This window comes from Penicillium angulare, assembly GCF_028827245.1.
Source record: "Penicillium angulare strain IBT 27051 chromosome Unknown utg000007l_segment0_segment0, whole genome shotgun sequence".
Taxonomy (NCBI): Eukaryota; Fungi; Ascomycota; class Eurotiomycetes; order Eurotiales; family Aspergillaceae; genus Penicillium; species Penicillium angulare.
The window spans coordinates 3,067,633-3,081,443 of NW_026623166.1; the positions used below are offsets into that span (position 1 = coordinate 3,067,633).

The 13,811-nt window shown below is 47.1% G+C and overlaps 8 protein-coding genes across 8 annotated transcripts; 6 read left to right on the forward strand and 2 right to left on the reverse strand.

Annotated features, from left to right (window-relative positions):
* Positions 1-283: 283 nt before the first annotated feature.
* N7478_010397 (uncharacterized protein) lies at positions 284-1,048 on the forward strand (the record flags this gene model as incomplete). Its single annotated transcript, XM_056926611.1, has 1 exon — positions 284-1,048. One exon carries the CDS (start codon positions 284-286, stop codon positions 1,046-1,048), a length of 765 nt encoding a protein of 254 aa, XP_056775981.1.
* A 733-nt stretch (positions 1,049-1,781) lies between these two features.
* On the forward strand, positions 1,782-4,106 carry N7478_010398 (uncharacterized protein; the record flags this gene model as incomplete). The annotated part of the gene is made up of 1 exon (XM_056926612.1): positions 1,782-4,106. The coding sequence occupies one exon, from the start codon at positions 1,782-1,784 to the stop codon at positions 4,104-4,106; it is 2,325 nt and encodes a 774-aa protein (XP_056775982.1).
* A 364-nt stretch (positions 4,107-4,470) lies between these two features.
* Positions 4,471-5,301, reverse strand: N7478_010399 (uncharacterized protein; the record flags this gene model as incomplete). Its single annotated transcript, XM_056926613.1, has 1 exon — positions 4,471-5,301. The coding sequence occupies one exon, from the start codon at positions 5,299-5,301 to the stop codon at positions 4,471-4,473; it is 831 nt and encodes a 276-aa protein (XP_056775983.1).
* Positions 5,302-6,227: 926 nt separating this feature from the next.
* Positions 6,228-7,270, forward strand: N7478_010400 (DUF1769 domain-containing protein; the record flags this gene model as incomplete). The annotated part of the gene is made up of 3 exons (XM_056926614.1): positions 6,228-6,387; positions 6,443-6,958; positions 7,047-7,270. 3 exons carry the CDS (start codon positions 6,228-6,230, stop codon positions 7,268-7,270), a joined length of 900 nt encoding a protein of 299 aa, XP_056775984.1.
* A 469-nt stretch (positions 7,271-7,739) lies between these two features.
* Positions 7,740-9,046, reverse strand: lysB (homoisocitrate dehydrogenase lysB; the record flags this gene model as incomplete). The annotated part of the gene is made up of 4 exons (XM_056926615.1): positions 7,740-8,583; positions 8,664-8,833; positions 8,908-8,948; positions 9,016-9,046. 4 exons carry the CDS (start codon positions 9,044-9,046, stop codon positions 7,740-7,742), a joined length of 1,086 nt encoding a protein of 361 aa, XP_056775985.1.
* A 1,034-nt stretch (positions 9,047-10,080) lies between these two features.
* N7478_010402 (uncharacterized protein) lies at positions 10,081-10,766 on the forward strand (the record flags this gene model as incomplete). Its single annotated transcript, XM_056926616.1, has 2 exons — positions 10,081-10,193; positions 10,265-10,766. 2 exons carry the CDS (start codon positions 10,081-10,083, stop codon positions 10,764-10,766), a joined length of 615 nt encoding a protein of 204 aa, XP_056775986.1.
* Positions 10,767-11,597: 831 nt separating this feature from the next.
* N7478_010403 (uncharacterized protein) lies at positions 11,598-12,011 on the forward strand (the record flags this gene model as incomplete). The annotated part of the gene is made up of 1 exon (XM_056926617.1): positions 11,598-12,011. One exon carries the CDS (start codon positions 11,598-11,600, stop codon positions 12,009-12,011), a length of 414 nt encoding a protein of 137 aa, XP_056775987.1.
* A 350-nt stretch (positions 12,012-12,361) lies between these two features.
* N7478_010404 (uncharacterized protein) lies at positions 12,362-13,564 on the forward strand (the record flags this gene model as incomplete). Its single annotated transcript, XM_056926618.1, has 3 exons — positions 12,362-12,900; positions 12,956-13,412; positions 13,469-13,564. 3 exons carry the CDS (start codon positions 12,362-12,364, stop codon positions 13,562-13,564), a joined length of 1,092 nt encoding a protein of 363 aa, XP_056775988.1.
* Between the last annotated feature and the right edge of the window lie 247 nt (positions 13,565-13,811).

A 13,811-nucleotide genomic window follows, 5' to 3' on the forward strand; every position in this document is an offset into this window, starting at 1 on the left:
CCCCACACTTCTTTGTCTCTGAGTATCTTTATATCATGGTTTTATCTCAGTTCAACTTCTTTGATAACAAAAGAAAGACCATTCCTGTTATCTATTTAATTAGGATGATTTATTTTTGACGTCACAAATGTAAGGGAAGCTGGTTCAAGTACAAAAATCGGGTTTCTGTTCTTGATGATATCATAGAGCTCCAGGTCTCGAGGTACCATTTACCTCCTCCGCATGAACCTCGAACTGTGTTTCTTACAACTCAACCTCCACTCTACATACAACCCTTATGAGAATGACACGCATATTTATCACCGGCTCAAGCGACGGAATTGGTCAAGCCGCAGCCAAACTCCTCGCAGACCAAGGCCACTCAGTCGTTCTCCACGCCAGAAACGCCGATCGAGCAGCCTCAACCCACCAAGCCGTCCCCAAGGCCGAGGCGGTACTAGTCGGCGACCTGCGCTCAATCTCAGAGATCAAGAAATTAGCCGCAGAAGCTAACACCAGTGGTCCCTTCGATACAATCATCCACAATGCTGGCATCGGCTACGGTGCGACGTCGAGTCGAGAAATGACTGCCGATAAAATATCCGCCGTTTTCTCCGTGAACACTCTTGCGCCATACATTCTTACCTGTCTGATGGATCGGCCTACATCACGTTTACTTTATATGAGTTCAGATAGTCACTACGGCGGGGACGAGTCTCTGCGAAACGTGACACAGTCCACTTCGTATGGGGATAGCAAGTTGCATGATATTATGCTGGCCAATGCCTTTTCGCGCCGCTGGAGTGATAGTATTCAGGTCCTGAGTATGCATCCGGGTTGGGTGAGGACGAAGATGGGAGGCTCGATGGCTCCTGGTGGAATGGGGACGCCCGCTAAGGCCCTGGCAGAGTGGGCTGTCGGTCAAGGTAAATTGGCGAGCGTTCCAAGTGGGGCCTTTGTCACGACCAGTGGCCCAGACTCGACGCATCCTGGAGCTGGTAATGTGTCTAAGCAAGAAGAATTATTGAAGATCTGTCAAGAGGTATCTGGAGTATCTATTCCAGAGTAGGGACATGGGGATACTTGTATACGCCGAAGCCAGCATAATCCAAATTTTTATCAAGACATTTTTCCATTTGTCTTTTTAGTTGTCTTTATACTTGCTTTTTCTTCCATGTAGAGCTTATAGTGCAGATAGCAGTACAATGGGCGGTAAGTATTACATAGTGCCAGTGGTACTTTCCCACTGCGCGTTATTGTCCCCCATACATGGGGTTTTTGGATGCTGGTTAGTGGGTCTGCCATCTACAGAGTTTGGGCGCGGCGCGCTCCCGAGTCTCTTCCCATTGAAACCAACTCAAGTTCATGGATAACAGTCTCGATGATACTTAAAATAAAAATATGAAAATATAACGCGTCTTTCGAGTTCGGATCCCTAACTCTTGCCTTGGGCGAATATAGACACGTGATTGCCCAAAACAGCAGCTTGTTTACATGCACCGGATCGGGAATTATGGGCAGGCACGCGCAGAACGCCTCTTGTTGCCTGCAGGGACCCACTGCTGTTTGTTTATGTTATGAACTATAGAGCAAAACACCTTTAAAGCGCCAATCGGACGATATTCGGCGTCTGCATTTGTTGTTTACTTTTATTATTCGTCCCACCCATCGACATTACGAGGTTCTTTTGTTCTCCCCACTATAACTGTACCCAGCCTGGTTACACCTATATTCTGAATCTGCCTACTATATTATATAAGAATTCGGAGCAGAAGATCGAGTCGTCTTCCATTCCATTCAAAATGGAAGCCAGGCAGTCTTGCAGAAAGAGACGAAGCAGCTCTATTGCTAATTCAAGGAACTCGTCGCCCGTTTCACATCGGACAAGACAGAGTATATCGGGATCGGCGGAGCCCACTAGTACTGCACCTGCTGCACCTAAGCGTGGGAAAAATACCCCCAAAAGATCTAGAAAGCGAGTTCGATTCTCTGATCCGGGTCCACTGCTGCACGACAATGCCTTTGGCTCCACCGGCCTAACACCTGCTATGCAGCGTACTTCCTTTGATGCCGGGTTCTCAAGAGCTGGAGAGTGCACACCAACCCGTACTAAAGGCAGGCGTCGCTCGGCTCCAACCCCACGCTATCGGCGATCCTTTGATTCGATCAAGCCCTTTGACGAGACATCCTCGGAGAGAATCGTTCAGTTTACCCCTCTGCGACAAATCCTGGATACGCGCACCCAACGAAGAATCCGTCGAATCGGTCTCAGCGATGAGATCAACAGTATCCAGCGAGAGAAGCGTGAGGCTGCTACTTTCGAAAAGACTTTGGCAACTCTGCTTCGCGAGCGAGATGCCCTTCAGCAGGAATTGGACTCCATGAAACAAGGGTCGGATTCTCCAGAGGAGCGATTGCCATCTTATGAATCCTGTTGGATGTCGCCTCGAGTGCAGACCCGAGATTTAGAAGAACAGACGACTATTCCGCGCGATGACATTTCCGCCGCATCAAGCCGAGACGTCAATGAACCTCAATCTCCTACCAATAACAATGACGATACTTTCATGATTAGCGAAAGCGCCATTCTCACGTCCAATTCACCCGCCTTCCGGAGCCAAAGCAATGCCCGTTCGCTCTCACCAAATCACTCCACCTTGCTTGACCAGTCTACCAATGAATGGCCGGAGGATGCGGATACTCATGCACTTAACCTCGACCTCGAGACTGCCAGAAATGCGAAGAAAGATCTCTTTGACTCATGCCGTTCACAAATATCCCTTTTTGAAAACTCTGAGCTCAGTGACGTCCTTCAGAACCCATCACCACCCCCCGACTTCTTCGATAACATCTTGAACACCTTGACAGATGCTCTGTCTCGTGCCTCAGATGCCACAAAGACCCTTGAAGGCATAAGCAAAGATTGCTCTACCTTGGGGTTCTCAGGAACAAATCTAGACGACATTATATCCGAGATGAGGTGTGAGTTTCGTTCAGCGCGAATCGAACTCGAGCGTACTGTCCCTGGAGAAACAGCAGATGCAGCTCTGGAGGACGGCAAGGCCACATTAAACGCTCTCGTGAAGCGAGTCAAATCTTTGGCGAGGGAGCTCAGATCAGAACGCAACTACCACCATGGCTCATTGGGTCGTGAAAAAGCCCTTCGGGGACAATTCGACAACTTGTTATACCGGTACGAGGCAGCCGCAGAGAAGATCAACACACTCGAGGATTCGATTACATCATCTGCAAGTGATATGATGCATACCAGAATGCGCATGCAAGACCTGGAGAGTGATGACCAGGAAAAAGCCGTTGGGATTGACAGATTAAATACGGCATTGGACAAGTACCACGACGACGTCAAGGGTCTCGAAGAGCTGGTGAACAAAATGGAGGATGAAAATGTGGCCATAAAGGCCAAGTACAGACAGCAAATATCCGCCCTCCGGAAGCAGGTTGCGCATGAGCGCGAACAGAGATCTGCCATCGAGTCATCGATCACCAAGTATCAGTCCCGAATTCGGCAGCTCGAGGAAACTGTTGAAAAGAGCCAGATCCGCAGCTGTGACTTAACAGCTGAGATGGAGGCCCTGGAGAAAGAATATGAGAGGGCTCTAGAACTAAAGGCCCAGGAGCAATTACAACAGCACGAACAGGAGATGGGAACCTTGAACGTCCGCATTTCAGAGCTCACAACATCTCTCGAGGAGGCTCGTTCAGAGGCTCAGCGCCTCCGCCAAGTTACTAGCGGCCTTGAAGAACAACTGAAGATTGAGCTTGAGGCCCGTGACGAGCTTTTGGACAAATGGGCTGCTGAACAGGCACGCTCTTTTGCTCATATGAAGGAGGCTGTTAATGATGAACGCCGCCGTGCCAAGGTCCGGGCAGCTAACTGGGAACTAAGATCTGATGATCTTATGTCAGATGGCACCACTATTCCTAGCAGTGAACCCATTACTCCTGTCAGCATGAGTCGATTTGTTGATGTCGAGGTGGGGAGGGGCAAAGATCGCAGACGCATCGACAGTGGTGTTGGAATTCTCACTGAAGAGCTTCTAGAAGAAGACATGTCAGATCTTAGACAAGGATTGGACTCTGATATTGACCTACCAACCGTGTTCTGATTGATTTACAAGCACCAAATACTTTCTTTTGATTACAATTTCATTTGTTCATATTAATATTGATTTGATTTATTTTGGTGATTACCTGGTCATACTAGTATTAAAATGGTGTTTCACCATTTATAATTTGCGAACTATAGGTATTACTAGTAGTTCCGGAGAGGGCGAATGGGTCTTACAACACCAATTGTCTACAAGCCTTGAGGGCGGATTGTGTGCAACTCTACAAAGATATAACGTGAAAGAGGAAAGTAAAATTCAATTCAATGTATAGTATAAAACAAGGGGGAATCATGGTATCTGATGGTCATAAAAATGGAATAAGCAGTGCAAGTTGAAAAGCCAGAAAGGAAGGAAAATCATATCACTGCTTCAGTCTCACGTCACTCTGAGCCTCTTTGGATAGAGGATGTACAGGTGCTGGAGCAGGTCCTTTTAGAGACAGACTATCAGAGCTGCTCGACTGACCAGAAAAGTCCTCAGCCTTCCACTTCTTGTCATGGCCAGGGCTCCCAAAGAGGGAACCGAACAGACTGAAAATGTTGTTCATGCGGATGACCATAGTGTACGCCAATGTCATACCAACAATAACCATCTCATCCCTAAAAGCCTCATCATGTGCCAATGGGCCCATCAGCTCGATTTTGCCCAGCTTCTTGATACCCCACAGATTGGCCGAGAATTTGGCTACGGGCGTCTGGCTCTCATCAACACAGACAAATTCCCAAGACTTGAGGTTGATATCACCGGTCCAGTTCATAACGGCGGGTTTTCCGTCACTGGTTTCGATCACGCCGGAGCGGTGGGTATATGCTGTGACGAAACGCTTCTGAGCGACGAGGGTGTCTTTTCGGCCACGGCATTCGTAATCTGCGTCGATGTTGACCATATGAACGCCTCCTGAGCCGATGACTTCTTTGCCATCTGGGGCCATGTAGATGAAATTCTTGCCTGTCATCTTGTATTTGACAATATAGAGGGGCTGCTCGGGGTTGTTTACGTCGCTGATGGAGGACTTGAATTTCCCCCATTTGAAATCGATTCGAAGCTTGACATGTTGGTTCGATGTCTCTGCGGATTGAAAGGTTGAACTTGAAGCTCCAACTTTTCTTTCGCGGGGCAATTCCGAAGGAGCGACTGTTGAAGCTTCGGAGAATTGTGTGTTTGTATACGCGAGCTGGGAAGAGGTCTCCATGATGAATATGATTGATGTTTCAAAATAAGGTAGATAGGTGATTAGGTAGGTGAAAATCTGTATTGAATGCTTGGAATGATACGATCCTTTGACTAGGGACTAAGGCCATCTTTATAACTTCGCCAAGGGTCCGATTGAATACGAACAAAATTAACGCAGTGGGCCAGGATGGACCAAGATATCGGGGGCAGTGAGCCTTGGCATCTCCAAGACCACGACGATCCACTCTTCATCGGGAATAATGTGCCGCTAAGCCAATCATCGATCGCGATTCTAGTCAAAATGCGCCCAGTTCATCACCGCCCAGCATCGCCGTCTCCCGTGGATATCAGAGGAGGTGATGTCACGGCCCCCAAATGGCGTTATTGGGCAATCTTTAATTGCGGGCACGGAACGTGGAATATTCTATTTGTGGAGAATAGAGGTTGAGACAAGTGGACTGAGCGGCATTAGCTTAGACATAGTGCTGACCGGAGAGATCTTCAGTATGTTTAACAGGGCTTTGGAGTATCTTTGATTCATTATCGCTGAAAGAGATAATGTTTTTGGTGGGCCATCGGTCAACTTAGTCAACTCTATATAGTCGACCGTGGCACAGTGCTTCCTACCTATTTGAACCACTGTTGTCATATCTGGTCATGGCTTTGTCATGACCAAATTGGTCGTATACTCGTGCACATCCATATGGTGCATTGTTGGGTTAGGCAACATTTGAACAATGCCTATTGTTCTTCAAATCTGATTGTACAATCGATTGGTCTACCTGCCTGCAAGCTGTCATCCCGTCGGTTAATGGCGGGGTGTTAAGCAGTTGAGCTTTGAGCAATATTCAAGGAATTCGATTCCTGTACATTGAGTACATGTCCGATCACACAGAGTCATTCTACGCCGATTGCTGATTTGCATCTTCATAATAAGCTTGAGCCATGGCACAGGCTCCCTGTGCTCAATACCGCCTCAAAGTGACAGCAGGCACCGAAAATGATTCTGCCACTCACCAGGAAGTTGAAGTTAATGGGCAAACCAACACTTTAGTAGGTGACTGGAGTACTGCTAACGTTGCTGTCCGTGTCCAGAATTATCATGGTATGTCAATCGCTCCGAACCATTTTGTTCATGGCAAACATTCTTATGTCTCAAGGATCTCCATCTTCATCCCCTCGGACCAGTACCTACTTTAATCACCCTCTTCATCGAGATGACTTGATCTCAATTTCCTTCTCCATTGTCTTCCATCACGACATCAATGGCAGTGACCTAGTTTTCGGTAATGACTTCGACTATCCAATTCGCCACAAACTCCCCAATGCATTCAAGGTCATGGAAATGGTGGTCAAGAAACACATTGACCCATCCATCGAGATCGATGCATATAGTGACACCCCTTCAATCTTCAGCCCTGTTCTCGCAAGCGCTTCCCAATTTCGCATCAGCTTCGAAGATCCACCTGAGAACTGCAGACTACACCACCACGACATCGTCTTAGAAGGGTTCGATACCAGAGGCGGCCAGGAGATTTTCAAGAGGCATGGTATACCAGGCACAGCAAAGGATCGCCGTGCGCATTTCCAGAACCAAGAGAATCGGGAAAGGTTCTGCTTTTTCAGAGGCGTCCAGTACTGTGCTGACTTTTCGAATGCTTATTTGAACGTCACTGGTAAGCCACACATTTCTTTGCTGATCTTTGCGATTACTTGGCCCTCTTCATCGGGGCTTATTAGCTGAAAATACCGTTTCTTGTATAGACCTTTGTCTGAACTTGCCCGGGTACCCATGGCCTGTCCACCACTTGGTGGACAGTGAGACCCACGAGCTCAGATATACCCTGAAAGACAAGTTAACTGGGCAAATATTTTTGGTTGTGTTGTTCTCGCTCGACCTTAACGAGGCCGAGGCTAGTAATTTTGAGGGTGAGCTGAAGGAGGACACTGAGCAGTGGAAGAGGACGATGCGTGGATGGCTAATGTAGGCTGGGGATAAATTGAGAGGCTGTGGCCCTGGTCAGAGTCTTAAAATTTATTTAGCGTCGATTTTCGGAGGCTCAGTCGGAGCTGCAGCAGTTGTATAGACGGGAATGCAAATAATGAGGGTGGTTGTGAGACATGCCTTTTGAGATTCGGGAATACCTGATACTAGTATAATCCGATCTTTCAAATATCGCTTCTTTCGCGTTGGAGCTCTGAGGATTACAATTGTGCTTGCTTAGTTATTTTCGTCACGAGGCCAGACAGACACCCGATGAGCTTGGTCTACTTTTCAAATCACATTCAATCCTGTAGTGTTCCCTTTCTTGGAACACAGCTATCAGGTGGTCGTATTCTATGCCCACAGCTATGGACAACACATGTTGGTATCAAATAAAGTATTCATGCAGACACGAACAGATCTTATCTTTTTTCAACTCCTACCCACACGAAAAGTTATATACATGAGGATTCTTACAGACGCTTCAGCACATCATCAAGAACCTGGTTGGTAGTAGCGTTACCACCCATATCAGGGGAAAGGAAACGAGCCTCATCCAGGTTACCGTCAACAGCGGCGTAGATCTTAGCAGCAGCACCTTCCTCGCCAAGGAACTCCAGCATGAGCGCAACACTACGCAGAGTAGCAATGGGGTTGGCAATACCCTTGCCCTCGATATCAGGAGCAGAGCCATGGCAAGGCTCACCAATAGCGAAGCCATCACCGACATTGGCACTAGGGACGAGACCCAAGCTACCAACAAGGGCAGCAGCGCCATCAGACAGAATGTCACCGTACAGGTTAGGAGCAACAATGACATCGTAGTACTCTGGCTGGCGGAAGAGCTTGTAGACCATAGAGTCAACAATCTGCTCCTCGACGTTGATAGAAGAGAACTTCTCAGCAGCGAGGGCGCGGCGGGCTGTCTCACGGAACAGACCGTCTGTCTGGGAGAGCACGTTGGATTTGTGGGTGATTGTCACCATGGGCTGGGTGTGGCCGGAGGCAACAGGCGCAGTGGAGCGGATGTTCTGGCGGCGCAGGGCGATCTCACCGGCGATGTTGGAGATGCGGTATGAGGCACGCTCGGAGATACGTTTGATAGCCTCAGCGACCTTACCCTCGGGGGTATCCTTGGTCTGCTCCTCCTTCACGTAGAGGTCCTCCGTGTTCTCGCGGACGATGACGAGGTCAATGGGCTTGCCGTTGCTGCTGCCGGCGGTGGTCTTGACGGGGCGGACATTGGCATACAGGTCGAGCTTCTTGCGCAAAGCGACGATGGGGGAGGAGTAGCCGGCGACCTTGGTAGAGGGGGAGCTGGAAAGTTGTCAGTGGGATTGGACATTAAGGTGGCATGTAGTCGTAAGGGTATGAGTGGATGGGGTGAAGCGGCTCACCTGACAGCACCGAAGAGAGCACCGTCACACTCCTTCTTGAGGGTGTCGACAGTCTTGTCGGGAAGGGCGGTACCGGTACGCTGGAAGGTGTCGTAACCAGCTTCCAGGTCGACGAAGCTGAACTTCAAGTTCAGAGACGAAGGGAGAGACTCCAGGATACGACGACCGGCCTGTTTCCCATCAATTGAGGCACTGGTTAGTGAATTGGTTCTGTTTTTGTCGTGCTGGTGTGAGAACTACGTACCGGGATGACCTCCCGTCCGATACCGTCACCGGGGATGAGACCTATACAGTGACAGATTAGCTTCAATTGAACATCCACTATGAGCGCCCTCGCGATTCTTCCACGTACCAATGCGAAGAGTCCGAGCAGCAGCAGCCATGGTGATTTATTCAGAGTTGCTTCTTGACTCAAGCATTCGCCGTCATCGGAGCTTTTTCTTTTTGTATGCGGCTCCGGATGATCATTTGTCCGCGGACACTCCGGGGTGCGGAGTATAACGCCATCCCAGTGAACATGACAGTCCGGGCTATGTGAAATGGAGACAATGAATTCCGATAACAAAAAAGTGGCGAGCTTCCAGGCTACCAAATAAGTAGAGCCTAAACAGAGACAAACGGATAGTCTTGTACTCTGTGCACCGCCATTTTAGAGCTAAAACCTTAAGACGATATCCATGAGCATTGCCAAAAAGGGACTATTGTCGCGAGCTTGTATTCTGGAAACTTTTTTGGTCGTTTTTCGATTGAACTCAATCTTTTTACCTAATTCCTTAGTTTATTTTGCTCGTTGTTTCAAGCCCTTTATGGACATTGATCCATTCATTTTCAAAGTTTGAGCCAGTGAAACGCCCACGCTAAACCCAAAGTGGTCAGTACCCGCGATGTGTCGATCCACATAGTGAAAAGAAGTATGTATTGGCATGCACATGTGGAGTACATACAACAAAAGAGTAACGAGAACCAGATGGGATATACTCTTGGTGAGATATTTAAAGAGAATGAAGTTCCGGATTCGTGCTACCGACGACTCGGATTTCCATCATTCTTCTTCTTCCAAGAACAATATAAGCAGATCACCAACCTTCACACAAGTGCTCCCTTGATCATGATGGGCTTGAACATATTTCCTCGTGAGACCAGCATCTCAATCTCAAATAGGCAACATAATCTTGCAATCGCCCAGATTGTTCTTTTCTCTGTGATTCAATTGATTCAGTTGCCTATGAGATATACGCAAGAATGGCGGTATTGGCACCACAACAAAAGGCAAAGTCCTGCACGCTGCATCCTCTACTCGTGGTGGAGTATGATTGGGTTGCTATCCATAAGTAAATCAAGTCTTATATCCTAATACCGAGTGACACTTTGGAAAGCTAAAAAAACTCCGATCATAGTTCGCATCGTGGGATCAGCCATGCTTCTCTCCAACTCCCACCCCGACGAGTCGATGCTCACCGCGGAGATTTCCTTACAGAGCGTGGGACTTTCACCTCTTTTCTTCGAAGTTAGTCTTGTGCTTCTAAGATGGTATGACCTTTCCTTTCCACCGGAATAAAAAAATGAACACATTAAAGTTCTAACATTTATGCACACGACAGTGGACAAGCTGGCGAATTCGGCCCCGGGAAGTCAAAATACCCCAAAGCATTGCGTTTTGCATTGCTTGGTTTCCGCTTCCCTATTGTTGTGTCTATCGTCTTAGGCGTCGTTGGAAAAATCATAAAGATCAAAGCACTTGAAGAAGCGGGATCAGTACTTCTCGTTGTGACTTTTGCATTCGTATGCGGTCTTGTTCTTTGGCTGGCAGCGAAATCTCGTTCAACTCTCCCAATGGAAGGCCATCGTGGCGTCTTGCTGATAATGCTTGCTCTTCCATTTTTGCTGGTAAGAGTGATATATTTCTTGTTACAGGAGGTTGGGCCTGCAAGATTCAACCTAGCTTCGGGTGATGTTGGTGTTTTGGCAGGGATGGGCTTGGTTATGGAGGTCATTGTTGTCATTTTGTTATTAACAGCGCGCGCTTTTGCTGAGCCTATTTGGAAGACTGATACTAAGGCAAGACTAATTCTGTCCGATCATGATGGTATGGGGCAGGCTTGAGGGATAATGAAGTACGGGGATCTGAGTCACGTTTACGGGTCCTGGTCTTCCAATATATACCCATCTGTATCCATCTGTATTCATCTAATCCATGTATTCAAGTTGTTCAGTTATTCTAGATGCTCTTTTTAATCTGAAACGGTGTCTTTCATCATTCACGAGCCCACGCTCATCCAGGAAAATACTGTCGATATCCCATACCGTCACCATAGAATTTTAAGTAGGGAACTTGTCAGGAAGGAGATTCTGGAACTTTTCTCTTGAATGATGATTGCTGGTTCTCATATTTGACACGGTCTGGGACATAAGAGGTAATCCCCACCGGTTCTCTCATGTTGTCGAATTTTATCATTAAAAGAAAATCAATAAGTTTGTAGATAAAAACAGGTCATCATAAATAGCTTCTTTCATGATGGTTTCTTAAAGACCAGAAATGTCTGCACGTGGGTCTATAAAAGTCGAACGGCCTGATTCTGCACAATTCGGACGAGTCAATCTGCAAGGTAAGCACATGCGGCTAATTCCAATGTCGATCGTTCCACCTCTCAGCTGAGATCTCTACCCCCCACTTGATGGGTTGTGATATGTCCATCAATTCAACTGAGGAAGGGTTCCGCCCTCGTCTTGTCGGATAGGTTAGCTGCACCGTGACATAGTAATTGTGATGCATCCACCAGAAATTGCGCCAGTTCCCATCCATGAATAATATCTTTCCTCTGTGTGGATTAAAGCTTTCCTTCACCGAAGATTCGTATGTAAGAGCCAAATTCCCTATAAAAATTTCCCAAGAGAAATTCCAAAAGAGCGTTGAAATTACTCGAACCCTTAAATATGGCTGTTAAACCACCACTAGAGCCACCGAGCTTCGAAACAACAAAACGTCTACTGGCTGCCTTGATTAATGAAGGGTTAGTCGACGCATTTATTGAGGGCGTGAAGAATGAACCGCATAAATTTTTACATCTGCAAAAAAATGAGAACCCGAGGGCAGAAGGTAGTAGTATTGTGGTGCAAGCGACGCCCGGAGCGCTGATCGAAGATCGTGATGGTGAGGTGCTTCCGGTAATACAGCCGAGCATGCTGTGCCCTCCCGTCATTGCAATGAACGACGGAATTAGACGTGAAATGTCAGACCCCGGAGATATATTCACGGCCATAATTCCATGGTTTGAGGATATGGCTGGCCAACAGGTCCTGGAGGAAATTTCACGACATTTGCAGAATTCTGGGACAAATCAAGGTTAGATCTTCCTGAATTATTGCGTTTCGTTCGCCGCTAAGAGAATCAGAAACATGGTTTAAGATCGCGGCAAGTCAGAAAGTATTGAACTTGCAAGATCCATCTATTGCTTGGGAGCGAACGATGATCTGTGGACATCCGACTCACCCAGTATGTATTCCCGTGGACGTGAATTTAGCCTATATTCATTTCTGACAAAAGAATATAGTTTCATCGTACCTGTGATGCAAAGGCACCTCTCAAACCCGTCAGTCCAGAGGACATCCCTGGAATGTTAACCCCTGGAATTTCATTCTTATGCCTCCCATCCAGTGATCTGCACCTAGTTGGTCCATTCGAACGATTACTACAACCAATGCTTGACAAGCTTGATGTTCCAAAAGCTCCAGAAGGCTCCATAACCATGCCATGTCTGACCCAACAGTTGCCCTCCGTGCTACAGCGCTTCCCTAACGCTAATCTCCTGAAATCAGTAGTTGACTGTGCTGACGCCCAAGCTTCTCTACGGACTCTGACTATTCGACCGGAACTGAATTTCCGATTCCACATGAAGCTTTCCCTCGCTTGTCAAATCACCTCGGCACTCCGTACAATCACACCTTGGTCTGCGCAGGGTGGTCCCATTGTGACAGAGATAATGGAACGGTTCATCCCGTCTGATTTGTGGATATTCAGTGAGCTAGCAGCTGCTACAGGTAGCCAGTCAAACTTTGATGATGCAAAACATCTCTCGTGTATTCTGCGAGATAGTCTAGAAGAGCGAGCCGACAGGGAAAACGAGGTCCTCATCTTAGGGGCGGCATTAACGCAACAGTTGCCTGGTACATCGCAGCCTTACGCAGAGTCTCTATTCAATTTACAAACTATCACCCAAAAACAAGAATGGTTCAGAAGGTAAGAAGACGAATACAATCATTCCAGAGGAAATATGACTGACTTGAGTCGAAAGATACGTAGAGTGTCTCCTGAATCTGGTTCTCCCTCCTTTGGTGAATCATGGAATTGGCCTTGAAGCTCACGGACAAAACATGGTTGCAAGAATATGTCGAGAGACAGGTAACATCAAAGGGTTTGCCGTGCGTGACTTTGGCGGGATTCGCTTGCACACGCCGACGCTTCGCCAACAGGGCGTGAGCTTTGACGCCATGTTCCCCGACTGGGCAGTGGTGACGGAGAATATGAAGGATGTGTGGGGGAAGGTGCACCATTCGTTATTGCAGAACCATGTTGGGTACCTCTTAGATGCTTTGAATTTGCAAAAGCATGATGGATGGGCTATCGTTCGTGATATATTGGAACAGGTTCTCTCAAAGCTTCCTCAAAATGGGCTTTATGAATTTTGCCTACAAGAGAAGATGCAATTCAAATGCTTTTTAAGGATGCGCATGGAGGGTAAATATCGTGATGTAGGTTTCCCTCTCTCCAAGGTCTTGATAATAAAAAAGAATCTAACTACTTGCAGTATGTGGAGAGGGATGTGCCGAATGTTTTGTTAATGGGCTCGGACAAGTGGGATGATATTCTTGCAAATTATGTGCCCTCTCTACACTGGACATAATACTAGCGTTTAAATATGGATATGTATATGAGAACCCTTACTAGTACTGCGCACTTGATCCGTACTAGAAGAAGGCAATCTATGATAGTATGTGTCGTGTGATCCTAGCTTTTTTCTCACTCGGAAATCAGAATATACTCTAGAACTTGAAGATGATAGGCATACATTGACTTTACGAGTTGCGTTCAAGTTTCAGGAGAAAGATTTCATAATATGTATTCAAATTCGAAGAAATTACCAGAATTGA